This window comes from Leucopleurus acutus (assembly GCF_964270905.1).
Source record: "Leucopleurus acutus genome assembly, chromosome: 2".
NCBI lineage: Eukaryota > Metazoa > Chordata > Mammalia > Artiodactyla > Delphinidae > Leucopleurus > Leucopleurus acutus.
The window spans coordinates 149,827,716-149,842,104 of NC_139143.1; the positions used below are offsets into that span (position 1 = coordinate 149,827,716).

The 14,389-nt window shown below is 35.2% G+C and overlaps 1 protein-coding gene across 11 annotated transcripts in view; it reads left to right on the forward strand.

The window, feature by feature from the left end:
• The window catches only part of TUT4 (terminal uridylyl transferase 4), a 149,605-nt gene that overhangs the window by 80,798 nt on the left and 54,418 nt on the right, over window positions 1-14,389 (forward strand). For all 11 annotated transcript variants that reach the window (XM_082833147.1, XM_082833153.1, XM_082833151.1 and 8 more), the window contains 5 exons: window positions 5,583-5,760; window positions 7,535-7,623; window positions 8,990-9,041; window positions 11,220-11,289; window positions 12,890-13,016. In XM_082833147.1, coding sequence (XP_082689273.1) covers window positions 5,583-5,760; window positions 7,535-7,623; window positions 8,990-9,041; window positions 11,220-11,289; window positions 12,890-13,016 — 516 coding nt within the window. The remainder of the gene's footprint in view (window positions 1-5,582; window positions 5,761-7,534; window positions 7,624-8,989; window positions 9,042-11,219; window positions 11,290-12,889; window positions 13,017-14,389) is intronic.

The following is a 14,389-nucleotide window of genomic DNA, read 5'->3' on the forward strand; positions in this document are numbered from 1 at the left end:
TTTATTTCAGGTTGTTCATTGTTAGTGTATAGAAATGCAAATGATTTTTGTGTGCTGATTTGTATCTTGCTAGTTTGCTGAATTTGTTCATTAGTTTTTTGGTTTTTTTTTTTACATCTTTATTGGAGTATAATTGCTTTACAATGGTGTGTTAGTTTCTGCTTTATAACAAAGTGAATCAGTTATACATATACATATGTTCCCATATCTCTTCCCTCTTGCATCTCCCTCCCTCCCACCCTTCCTATCCCACCCCTCTAGGTGGTCACAAAGCACTGAGTTGATTACCCTGTGCTATGCGGCTGCTTCCCACTAAGCTATCTGTTTTATGTTTGGTAGTGTATATATGTCCATGCCACTCTCTCACTTTGTCACAGCTTACCCTACCCCTCCCCATATTCTCAAGTCCATTCTCTAGTAGGTCTGTGTCTTTATTCCTGTCTTAACCCTAGGTTCTTCATGACTTTTTTTTCCTTAAATTCCATATATATGTGTTAGCATACAGTATTTGTCTTTCTCTTTCTGACTTACTTCACTCTGTATGACAGACTCTAAGTCCATCCACCTCATTACAAATAGCTGAATTTTGTTTCTTTTTATGGCTAAGTAATATTCCATTGTATATATGTGCCACATCTTCTTTATCCATTCATCCGATGATGGACACTTAGGTTGTTTCCATCTCCTGGCTATTGTAAATAGAGCTGCAATGAACATTTTGGTACATGACTCTTTTTGGGTTATGGTTTTCTCAGGGTATATGCCCAGTAGTGGGATTGCTGGGTCATATGGTAGTTCTATTTGTAGTTTTTTAAGGAACCTCCATACTGTTCTCCATAGTGGCTGTACCAATTCACATTCCCACCAGCAGTGCAAGAGTGTTCCCTTTTCTCCACACCCTCTCCAGCATTTATTGTTTCTAGATTTTTTGATGATGGCCATTCTGACTGGTGTGAGATGATATCTCATTGTAGTTTTGATTTGCATTTCTCTCATGATTAATGATGTTGAGCATTCTTTCATGTGTTTGTTGGCAGTCTGTATATCCTCTTTGGAGAAATGTGTATTTAGGTCTTCTGCCCATTTTTGGATTGGGTTGTTTGTTTTTTTGTTATTGAGCTGCTTGTAAATTTTGGAGATTAATCCTTTGTCAGTTGCATCATTTGCAAATATTTTCTCCCATTCTGAGGGTTGTCTTTTGGTCTTGTTTATGGTTTCCTTTGCTGTGCAAAAGCTTTGAAGTTTCATTAGGTCCCATTTGTTTATTTTTGTTTTTATTTACATTTCTCTAGGAGGTGGGTCAAAAAGGATCTTGCTGTGATTTGTGTCATAGAGTGTTCTGCCTATGTTTTCCTCTAAGAGTTTGATAGTTTCTGGCCTTACATTTAGGTCTTTAATCCATTTTGAGCTTATTTTTGTGTATGGTGTTAGGGAGTGATCTAATCTCATACTTCTACATGTACCTGTCCAGTTTTCCCAGCACCACTTATTGAAGAGGCTGTCCTTTCTCCACTGTATATTCCTGTCCCCTTTATCAAAGATAAGGTTACCATATGTGCGTGGGTTTATTTCTGGGCTTTCTATCCTGTTCCATTGATCTATCTTTCTGTTTTTGTGCCAGTACCATACTGTCTTGATTACTGTAGCTTTGTAGTATAGTCTGAAGTCAGGGAGCCTGATTCCTCCGGCTCCGTTTTTCGTTCTCAAGGTTGCTTTGGCTATTCGGGGTCTTTTGTGTTTCCATACACATTGTGAAATTTTTTGTTCTAGTTCTGTGAAAAATGCCAGTGGTAGTTTGATAGGGATTGCATTGAATCTGTAGATTGCTTTGGGTAGTAGAGTCATTTTCACAATGTTGATTCCTCCAATCCAAGAACATGGTATATCTCTCCATCTATTTGTATCATCTTTAATTTCTTTCATCAGTGTCTTATAATTTTCTACATACAGGTCTTTTGTCTCCTTAGGTAGGTTTATTCCTAGATATTTTATTCTTTTTGTTGCAGTGGTAAATGGGAGTGTTTTCTTGATTTCACTTTCAGATTTTTCATCGTTAGTGTATAGGAATACCAGAGATTTCTGTGCATTAATTTTGTATCCTGCTACTTTACCAGATGCATTGATTAGCTCTAGTAGTTTTCTGGTACATCTTTAGGATTCTCTATGTATAGTATCATGTCATCTACAAACAGTGACAGCTTTACTTCTTTTTTTCCGATTTGGATTCCTTTTATTTCCTTTTCTTCCCTGATTGTTGTGGCTAAAACTTCACAAAGGCTTGATTTGTGACCCGAGATATGATCTATCCTGGAGAATGTTCCATGAGCACTTGAGAAAAATGTGTATTCTGTTGTTTTTGGATGGAATGTCCTATAAATATCAATTAAGTTCATCTCATTTAATGTATCATTTAAAGCTTGTGTTTCCTTATTTATTTTCATTTTGGATGATCTGTCCATTGGTGAAAATGGGGTGTTAAAGTCCCCTACTATGAATGTGTTACTGTCAATTTCCCCTTTTGTGGCTGTTAGTATTTGCCTTATATATTGAGGTGCTCCTATGTTGGGTGCATAAATATTTACAATTGTTATATCTTCTTCTTGGATCAATCCCTTGGTCATTATGTAGTGTATTTCTTTGTTTCTTCTAATAGTCTTTATTTTGAAGTCTATTTTGTCTGATATGAGAATTGCTACTCCAGCTTTCTTTTGGTTTCCATTTGCATGGAATATCTTTTCCATCCCCTCACTTTCAATCTGTATGTGTCTAGGTCTGAAGTGGGTCTCTTGTAGACAGCATATATATGGGTCTTGTTTTTGTATCCATTCAGCCAGTCAGTGTCTTTTGGTGGGAGCATTTAATCCATTTACATTTAAGGTAATTATTGATATGTATGTTCCTATTCCCATTTTCTTAATTGTTTTGAGTTTGTTATTATAGGTCTTTTCCTTCTCTTGTGTTTCTTGCCTAGAGAAGATCCTTTAGCATTTGTTGTAAAGCTGGTTTGGTGGTGCTGAACTCTCTCAGCTTTTGCTTGTCTGTAAAGGTTTTAATTTCTCCATGAAATCTGAATGAGATCCTTGCTGGGTAGAGTAATCTTGGTTGTAGGTTTTTCTCCTTCATCACTTTAAATACGTCCTGCCAGTCCCTTCTGGCTTGCAGAGTTTCTGCTGAAAGATCAGCTGTTAACCTTATGGGGATTCCCTTGTGTGTTACTTGTTGTTTTTCCCTTGCTGCTTTTAATATGTTTTCTTTGTATTTAATTTTTTGTTCATTAGTTTTAACATTTGTTTTTCCACGCTTAAGGGTTTTCTATCTCTCACCTGGACTATTTCCAATTTATTTCACTTCTTGCCCTGCCCCCCCACACCCAGTCTTCTTCATTCAGTAGCCAGAATTGTTCTTTTAAAATATATGATAGGGCTTCCCTGGTGGCGCAGTGGTTGAGAGTCCTCCTTCTGATGCAGGGGACATGGGTTCGTGCCCTGGTCCGGGAAGATCCCACATGCCGCAGAGCGGCTGGGCCCGTGAGCCATGGCCGCTGAGCCTGCGTGTCCAGAGCCTGTGCTCCACAATGGGAGAGGCCACAACAGTGAGAGGCCCACGTACCACAAAAATAAAAATAAATAAATAAAGTATATGAAGTTCCTTCCTACTTATAGCCCATCAGTACCTTCGCAACTTAAAATAAAATTCTAAGCCCTTATCAAGTTTCATGAGGTTATACAATATTTGGCTTCTAGTTAACTTTTCAGTTTCATCATGTTTCACAGTCACGACTTTGTTACTCAGCCTCAGAAATATTGCTCTCTTTAAATAAGATTAGGTACTTTTTTGCCTCTGAGTTTTCACATTTACTGTTTTCTGTGTCTTGAATGCTCTTCCTCCAGAAATTTAAATGTCTCTCTTCTTCACTTTCAGGTCTCTTCACCTGTTTAGAGCGGCTTTGTCTGTCTACTCTATTCTAAAATAATACCGTCTTTCCAACAGTCTGTAGCCTCTTACCCTGTTTTATTTTTCTTAATAACACTACCTGACATCATAATATATATTTATTTATCTGTTGTCTATTTTCTCTAATTGGAATGTAAGTTACAGAAGCGTAGGAATTTAATTGATCATATTTATGACAGAGGATATATGAAGATATCAGGTTGACAGGATGATCAATGATATGAGGATATAAATGAGAATGTTTGATGGAACAGTATCCTAAAGGAGGTAGAATAGGCTTATTTTTCAAAAAAAAAATTTATTTTTATTTATTTGGCTGCGCCGGGTCTTAGTTGTGGCAAGCAGGATTGTTGCAGCATGCGGGATCTTTAGTCGCAGCGTGCAGGCTCTTATTGCAGCATGCGGGATAGCATAGATAGAAGAGTGTTCACTGTCTTTTATCCTCTTATTTTCAATCTAGAAATAAAGATAATTTTGTTGCATGTTAATTTTGTTTCATTTTTTCATTAGGTATATTGCTGTTAATACCTTGGGTAAATCCTAAAAAGAAAGTAGTCCTGAAAACTTAGATGCTCATCTAAGATGTAGTTTATAGTTAAGGTTGCAGAAATGATTTCAGAAACTTATAAAAACAAGGTTGTCTTACTTCCTGTGTTTGATTATTCTGTACCATAGGTAAACTTGATTTACATTAAGACTGAATATGGTAACAAAGAATAGAATTAGGAATAGACCAAAGTCTTTGTTTTACTATATTGAGTGGGGGAGCGGGAAAAATAAACTACTTTTGATTATTCTTTTGGGAGCTCCATATCTCAAAAAAAATAAGAGATTGTTTTTTGACTGAAATGTGATAATAGAAAATGTTTTTGTTATAATATTAAAGAAATGGTATAGTCTGTTATGTTGAAAAATGTATGGAATAGTAGGATGTGAGCTGGTGGGTGATTTTCTTTTTTTCTTATAATTCATGTAGCTTTTGCAGTTAGCATGTAGTTTTTAAAATCAGAGTAATCAATTAATTTTAAAAATCATTGTGCATATATAATATAGTCCCTCTTCAGCTCCTTGCTTTAAATTGGCTTTCAAACTTTTAGCAGAATAGAGGTTTTGTTTTTTTTTTAACATTTTGCCTAGTTTTGTATAAAATAACAGCGAAATCAGTTTTAAATGGGAGGCAGTGTATCAAATACATGGCGATATTGTTTAGGATGTTTTCCTGTGACCATTTAATCTGGTACTGTACATGCCAATCAGAGACATTCAAGACCTTCTGCTATAACTAAGACAACGTCTCTTGGCTGCAGCAAAATGATCAGCTAAATGTTGTTACTTATGGAATCTTGGCTTTGATGTAGCATTTCAGAATTTATGCACACAGTAAAGTAAAACAGGTTTTATTTTTTAAATGTTTAATAGCAACCTCCCCCACAGCACCTCTCATTCTTTCAATCCTGCTTCACAAAGGCAGGGATCTCTGTCTCTTTTGTTCAGTTCCGTATCCTAGGTTTCTTAAATCTGGCAATAGAAGGTGCATGTTTGTTGATATTGTCCTTCTCTCCTAAATACGAGGACATTAAAATAGAAATCTTTTTTTATATTGTTGTTGTTAAACGTCACACTAATAGGAAAAACAGGAAGAAAGTGAGCTTCGTTCTCTGCCACCTCCTTCCCTTGCCCACTTGGCTGCTTTAAGTGTTGCAGTTATTGAATTATCAAAAGAACAAGGAATAACAGATGATGACCTCAGAGTTCGTCAGGAAATTGTGGAGGAAATGTCAAAGGTTATAACAGCATTTTTACCAGGTACAGCTTCATTTTATACTTAATTTTTAAAATGACACAACTCTTCCTCTTGCTTCCTCTTGAACTTAGGGTAAATTCTTAATGTTTTTCTTTCTCTTTTTTTCTCCATCTTAACAGTAGATTAATTATTTGTAAATGACTTTTGGGGGGGAGATATTTCAGAAAAGGAAAATGGAGAATTACGGCACAGCATAAATTTTGTAATAAGAAAAAAAGATTTTTAAAATGTCAGATACAAGATTAATTGCTTAGTGCTTGAATATTATATTTTATATTAAATTTTCAGTATCATTGACTTCTGAATGGACATTTTAGTCATATTTATTTCAGTATATACAGTTGAACTAGTTACTGAATAAAATTCCTATTGCTTGATAGTGGGGAAAATTAATTTACTTTAAGGAAGTTAGAGGTAAAATTTATACTTTTATTTCTTTTTTTGACTCTTGATCTTTCTTTACAGAAAGCTTATGTTTTTGGCACAAGGGGGAGTTGGGTCAGGTTTATGGTAGACATTTATGTATAGATTATTTGCTTAGCCCTCATCATTTTTTTGCATTAATACTGAATTTAAGTAAATGGATATTAAGTAAGACTTGTTTCTTACCACCAGAGGGATTTTAGACAGTTGATAAATTATAATTTTATATCAAGCCATTGTGAGATTTATAAGAAAGAATTTGAAATTTTAATTTTTCTTTATTATTTCTATAATGTAGTTTTCTATCTAAAACACATTGATACTAATTTAAATTATACATAGGAATAATTTACTTATTATTATAAGAATAGAAGTGAAATATTTATGATTTTAATGACTTGGATGACTTTCAGACATTTTGTGAACTTGAAAAGTAGACTTTTATAAATTCAACTGAGTACAAACTTAACACTTCCTAACATACTAAACATCCCATGATCAGTCCCAATCATGTTATTTTTCAACTTGCCCTCTGCTGAGATCATTTAAAAATTTACCGTATTATGATTTTTGTTTTTGTTTTTGTTTTTTGCGGTACGCGGGCCTCTCACTGTCGTGGCTTCTCCCGTTGCGGAGCACAGGCTCCGGACGCGCAGGCTCAGCGGCCATGGCTCACGGGCCCAGCCGCTCCGCGGCATGTGGGATCTTCCCGGACCAGGGCACGAACCCGCGTCCCCTGCATCAGCAGGCGGGCTCCCAGCCACTGTGCCACCAGGGAAGCCCTGTATTATGATTTTTGAAATAACATATTTGATAGTTTGCAAAAGATGTAGGTAGCATGTTATTATTCCTATTTATTTTGTTCTGTGAACTCTTGAAAGCCAGAGTTTTTTTTGGTTTTAGGTCTGCAGTATCAATTGACTTGGCTTCACTTTGTGTTTTTAAAGAGCATTGGCTGAATGTCTGTGATCCCTTCCTCATTTAAAGAGCTATTTAAGTAAATATAAATATCTAAAAAAATACGTAGTTTGTGACAGTAGCTATAGCTAAGTTAGTACATTCTTTACTGTTACATATTAAATGTGAAACATACTTCTAGTTATTCCTAAATGAATTACTACTAAAATTTTGTTTAAACACTGAACTTGAATTTCTCTCTTCCTGAACCCTATAACTGAGAAACATTTTTACTATTTTGTAGATCAGTTAGAAAAGGATATTATTCTTCTATAATTGCTGTATTAGAATTGGAAGACACAGAATTGAAATATATGCAGTTTTCCTATCACTGTTTTTTAAAGTTCTCATATTTGCATGCTGTTTCATGCTATGATATTTTCCCTTCATTTCCAGAGTGTTCACTTAGGTTGTATGGCTCGTCTCTGACTAAGTTTGCTCTGAAAAGTAGTGATGTTAATATAGATATAAAATTTCCTCCCAAGGTAAGTAATTAGACAAGACCCTTTTCTGTATGGTTCTTAATTAGTACTTGGTATTGTTTATTGGTTATCTTTTTAGAGAAGATATAGGAGAATATAAAACTCTGGCTTGTAGAATGTTACCATCATGATTTAACAGTGCTTTTGGAAAGTACTTTTTAGGTGTCAGGCATAGGTGGAATTAAAGAAAATAAGGGAGAAAAAAAAAAAAGAAGAGGAAGGTGGTCAAAAAAAGGAAAATGCTTGTATTTGAACGTGTTGAACAGTTATTGCTTATGGTAAGCAGTATAGAAAGAGGAAAGAATTTTGAAATCATACATCTGTAGATGTTCAAATCTTGGCTGCAATGAGCAAGTTACTTGACCTTCTTGAGCCTCAGTTTCTAATTTCCAAAATAGGAATAATAACTTCAATATTAAATAAGGTGATATATATACCAAGTATGTTTTGTATAGTGCCTGGTACATTATAGGTACTGGTTTTTTTTTTTTTTTGGCATTACGTGGGCCTCTCACTGTCATGGCCTCTCCTGTTGCGGAGCACAGGCTCCGGACGCGCAGGCTCAGGGGCCATGGCTCACGGGCCTAGCCGCTTCGCGGCATGTGGGATCTTCCCGGACCGGGGCACGAACCCGTGTCCCCTGCATCGGCAGGCGGACCCTCAACCACTGCGCCACCAGGGAAGCCCCACATTATAGGTACTTTTAATAAGTAGTGGCTAAGACCATTAGCAAAATACCAATATTGTTTAGCATTGCTAACATTGCTTATTTCCTGACATATCAAACATTTAAAATAATCAGTTGATATTTGATGTGTTTTTAACTTTTTGAATAATAAGTTTATGCTCAAGGAGGTTTGATTTGGGTGAAAATTTGATGTTTTAATTTCTAGTCTGATATAGTCGTTAACTTACAAGTAAGGTATGATTATTAAATGCTTTTTAAATAGCAGCAAAGTACACATTTAAGCTAAATATTTGACATGCTTGTTATTTAAAGTAGTACTTTAATCTAAGCCTTTTGGCCATGCTGCCAGTTGTCAATATCCCTTAAATTTCTTATCTCAACAACTTCTCTTTAGAAATCATTTGGTAAACTGATTTCTTTTTTCATTTGTTTTGATATGAAATTGCAGAATCTTTTCTCACTCTAAGAACTCACTAATTCTAGTAGTGTTGCTGGAATAATAGCACTATATGATTTATTAGATTTTACTTCATCCATGAACAAGATTTCTAAACATAAAAGTAGAACACTATTCTGTTTTCATTATTTTAAAATACAGAGCATGATTTTACTTGTATTCTCTAAAGTTCTGAAACTTGAACTTTGAAGTTAGTGTATTTATTAATTTGAAACTTCTTTTAGATGAATCATCCAGATCTTCTGATACAAGTGCTTGGGATTTTAAAAAAAAGTGGTGAGTTTCTTTTTAAAGTTGTTTTTCTAAAGAAAGTTCTTTAAAGATATATGCATTGTGTTGTTTATGTATGCCTAACCAAGTTAAAGTAAAACTACTAGCATATTTGCGTCATTGTATTGCATATGTTTTAATAGGTGTACTAGAACATTTACATGTCAGATCAAAAGTATCATATTTAAAATTGATATATTAAAAATGATTGCCTTTTGGGTAATTTCAAAATGTTGCCTTTGAGTATTATGAATGCTTCTTGTGTAAAATGAGACAGAAAACCTGTAATCATTAGGAGATTGTTGATGAAGGAAGATTTAGGGAGAGACTTGGGGAAAAAATGTGTGTATGCATTGAATATGTTTTTTCCCCACTTAAAACGTTAATCATTTATAGTACATCAACCAGATTATACCTACTAAGTCTTTCATATGTGGCTCATCTGTCTGGATTGATTTTTATGTAAAAAGGACATTCATATAGGTAACAATACTTTTTAAATAAAAATTTTAAAAATTACAGCTTTCTCAAAGCAGGTCCCAGGTCATGTAGTACAGTCTGGAATATTATTTTCTTGGTTTTATTTACTGCTTTTCTTGTTATACAAAGTAAATGCTTAGGAGCTCAGAATCTGGAGCCAGACTTTCCAGGTGCAAATTTTAGTTAGTTGTACCACTTACTGGTTGTGTGTCCTTTGACAAATTACTTAAGTGTTAATGCTTCAGTTTTCTCATCTATAAAATGGCAATAATGTAGTATCTTTTTGATGAGAGGGTTGTTTATGAGGATGAAATGGGTTAAGCCATAGCTTAGAAAAGTACCTGGTTTACAGTACCTTCTTATTAAATTTCTGCTGCTGTGATTGTTATTATTATTACTATTGTCATCTTATATTTTATGAATCATAATTACCTGTCAAAAATATTTCCATTTTGGCTTAGAAGAGATAGTTTATTGATTTTAGCCATACCCTCTCATTGGCTCTAGTGTCAGTTCTAAAGTTCTTTTCTTCTCTCTGTCTGCCCTATCAGCTCTCCGTTAGTTATCAGCTTTTTGGCCATTTTCCTGGGATATTAATATTTAAGGGATGATTTTGGTCCAGTTTAACCTGTAAAGGAAGTTTTCTTCTGTAATAAATAGTTGACTCTCATTGCACAAAAACTCTAAAGCATAATATAGATAAGCGCTTTTACCTCTTTAGACTCACTAGACACTATCAACGTAGCAAAAATATTTTAAATATGTTTTCCACTAAAATACATGAATAGATCGTCTTAAGTCATATAACATAGGTTTCTAAAATTCAGTCTGAATGTAAAATTGATTATTCCCTCCTTTATGCCCTCTGTACTCTTTAAAGACCTCTGTCCTGTTATCTGCAGGATTTATTTGTTTATATATTTGTTTTCCAAATCCCTAATTGAGCTCTTTGTATCTATTCATTGTCATATCCATCATGCATAATGTAATTCCTGACATGAAGCTTTTCAGCACATTTGTTTTGAATAGATTAATAATTCCAACAGGTACTACTAAGAGATTTTTTCTGAACTTCAAATGAGATAATGTTAATCCATCTATTTTTGTTTAGATTAGGTATTTTATGGCATGGGGCCTACCTTGGAGATGTAGAGAAAGACTTCAGAGTGGAAGTGTACTTCATCTGTTAGTCCTTCCTTAAGAGCTTTGGCAGACTCTTCGTATATTAACAGGAAATAGGGCCAGTAGAGTTAGCCTTTTACTGCCATGGATAATTTAAAAGAACTATATTGTCAAAGCATTGTAGGTTCTCCTTTTGTGACTCCTGTGGAAATAGCCTTCGGAAGTAAGTGGTGTCCTCTGTTTGCTATATCTATGAAGGTTTAACAACTTTGACTAGATTGTATATTTACTTGGAAATATTCAAACTTTTAGGGATGTTAAAACCTTTCTTCTTAAGGTAATTATAATGTTCGGACAGTATTTGGGACTCTGCCTGTCTGTGGTTTGTGATAATACAGCAAATGACACCAAGAGAGGTAAGAGATTCTGTTGGGTTGATGCTTAAAACGAGAAGAGTGGATTGTCCCACAGAAGCAGTGAGAGTGATTTTTAGAAGGAAACGATTACTTAATGTTTACCATAGAGCAGACATTTGAGAGATGTTGACATTAGCTTACATGTTTTATTTTTTTTCTTTACTAGTATTATATGTAGATGTGGAATCTGATTTTCACGCTAAAGTTCCTGTTGTGGTGTGCAAAGATCGGAAAAGGTCGGTAACAATGAAGAGAAAATAAAGTTTTTTTTAAAAAAATTAACAACAACCAAGTATGCAGTGGATATCTGTAAGAGAGAAGAGTTTTGTTTTAGATTTCTTCTTGGATTAATTTGACTAAGCTAGTTTCTATTTATTAAAATTAGCAAGCCTGCTAAAAGCATGTGAACAAGAAATGGAGTTATTAGAGAGTTAAAAATAAAACATTCTAATGCAAAACTTTTCATTTGTTTATTCACCCAACAGTATTGAGCATTTACTATATGTTAGGTACTGCTTTGCTTATTTCAAACATAAATAAGAAATAGACTGTCTTCTCAAGGGTCTATTAGAATCTAGTTTTTAGTTCACTGAAATTCAAGGAGTCATTGAAGATTGATCTTCGCTTTCTATTCAGATATTTATAGGACTGAGAGAGCAACATGCCTTTGACAAAGGAAACTGAAATAATTGTATTTGAAACCAGTGTGGGAGAGATGGAAACAATATGGAAATAATATATTCTTTTATTGATTATTAATTATTATTTCTTACATTTTAAGATTACTCTGTTTTTTTATTCAAAGCTAGAAGAATCTTTGGAGATCTAGTTCAACTTCCTTATTGTCTAAATTAGAAAATTGAGACCTGGAGTGATTAAGTGATTTGTCCAAATTCAAATTATTCAGGGGAAAATCAGAATTGGAATAGAGGTATTCTGACTTCTAGTGTTTTTCCTACCACATTGTGTCAAATTTGCCTCTGCGGCAACCTCAGTCACATTCTTTTCCCTGCCACAAAAATGTTTCTTCTACAATTCTGTCACTCCGTTTAATGTAGCTCCTATATTCACTTACATATAAGCATTACTTGTGGATTAATAGATAAATTCTTTCTGATCTCTAATCTGAAAATAGCATATCAATAAAGTCATGAAAGCTTGGATAGGAAAAATTAGAGTCAAGAAGTATAGCTAGTCAATTCAGTATTTCATTTTTTTTTTTTGCGGTATGCGGGCCTCTCACTGTTGCGGCCTCTCCCGTTGCGGAGCACAGGCTGCGGATGTGCAGGCTCAGCAGCCATGGCCCACGAGCCCAGCCGCTCTGCGGCATGCGGGATCCTCCCGGACTGGGGCACGAACCCTTGTCCCCTGCATCGGCAGGTGGACTCTCAACCACTGCGCCACCAGGGAAGCCCCAGTATTTCATTTTTTGTTTTTATCATGTGCAAGGTAAAAAGAATGGACTAGGAAGGTATGTTGTACTATTTGACATTGATGATATCAATGTCTTTCCCCTCACATAAATCAAATTTTGGTGCATCTTAATGCTGCTTTTGAAATTAATTTTTCATGAACTTAAATATTAAATACTAAGTGAGGTTAAAATTTATTTCTGAAGTATAAATGGATAGTTAAAACATCTTTAATTTATATGGAACTCTAGTGATGGAAATGATATATAGTTTTCTGTTAGCTCTAAGTTTGTTAAAACATTTGTTTTTATTATGAATTCTTAGGTGTTAATTGTGGTGACTGGAAAGGATAGCCACAGGATTTGAAGTATTCTGGTTTTTAAGGTATTAGTACAGTGAAAATTTGTTTCTTTCTCATTCACAGTGGTTTACTTTGTAGAGTGAGTGCAGGAAATGATATGGCATGCCTCACTACTGACTTACTTGCTGCTCTTGGCAAAATGGAACCTGTCTTTACTCCCTTGGTGTTAGCCTTTCGCTATTGGGCTAAGGTAAGTGGAACAGAGGAAAAAAGTACCTAACATTTAAGATAACTGAGGCTTTTTCTTGCACTAACATGTAACATAAATCATAATAATATGGGGACAAAATAGTTATTTGTGGACAGAAAGTGGTGTGGCAGGTTCTGATAATGGACATGAAAATAGTTTCATAGGCATGTAGAGTTTATTAATATACTTTAGAATGTTTAATTATTGTACTTTATTCTCTTTTATTCAGTGTAGAAATATTCTCTTTCACATCTTAGTATTTGAGACTCAAGTTTTCACTCTTAATTGTAATTGTAAGTTAAGGTTGTAAGGTTGTAAGATATTGTTATGCAAGTTAAGATTCTTTTGTTAGCATATTTTTTTCCCAGTCTCTGTCTTAGAACATTATTCTCTTTCCTCTAAATTATTGGTAACCTGCAGCAATTTCTTTCTTTCTTTTTTTTAATGAATTTATTTATTTATTTTTGGCTGCATTGGGTCTTTTGTTGCTGTGCACGGGCCTTCTTTAGTTGCCGCGAGCGGGGGCTACTCTTCATTGTGGTGAGCGGGCTTCTCATTGCGGTGGCTTCTCTTGTTGCGGAGCACAGGCTCTAGGCGCATGGGTTCAGTAGTTGTGGCTCACGGGCTATAGAGCTCAGGCTCAGTAGTTGTGGTGCACGGGCTTAGTTGTTCCGTGGCATGTGGGATCTTCCCGGACCAGGGCTTGAACCCCTGTCCCCTGCATTGGCAGGCGGATTCTTAACCACTGCGCCACCAGGGAAATCCCCCCTGCAGCAATTTCTGAATGGCCAACTGCTAAGAATTCGTTATCTAAGTTTCCTAAATTAGAATTCACATATTATTAAAGGCTGTGGTTCCCCCTGTGCTCCAGGTTACCCTTTGGAGGTGGCGAGGAGTGGTAAATATCAGTCCAAATGACTAGAGAGAGAGAGATTTTAGTTTTTGTATATAGTATTCATCAGTGTAGTATTCATTACTTGTTAGACTAATGATGAGTAAATTCTCTGTCTTATACAAAGAAGATGAGTTAGTGGGGTAGTGGTGGAGTGATAACTTGAGAACAAAAACAGCCAGAGGATTCTTTTAGAAATATTTTGTCTCGACTTTTGATTCTCCCCATAGTTGGGACAGAACCAGCTGTCTGAGTAAGGAACAGCTTGAAAAGTATGGAACAGTCAGAAAGCCTAAGTTGGGGTGTCTTCATACCTAACACCTTTGTGTTTGCTATTCCCTTCATCTAAAATGTTCTTACCCCACATATCCAGAATGGTTCACTCTTTTACTTTTTTTCAAGTTTCTGCTCAAATGTCATCTTACCAGAGTCTCCTGGACCACCCTGTATAAAATAGCATTGCCTCCATCACTCTCTCTGC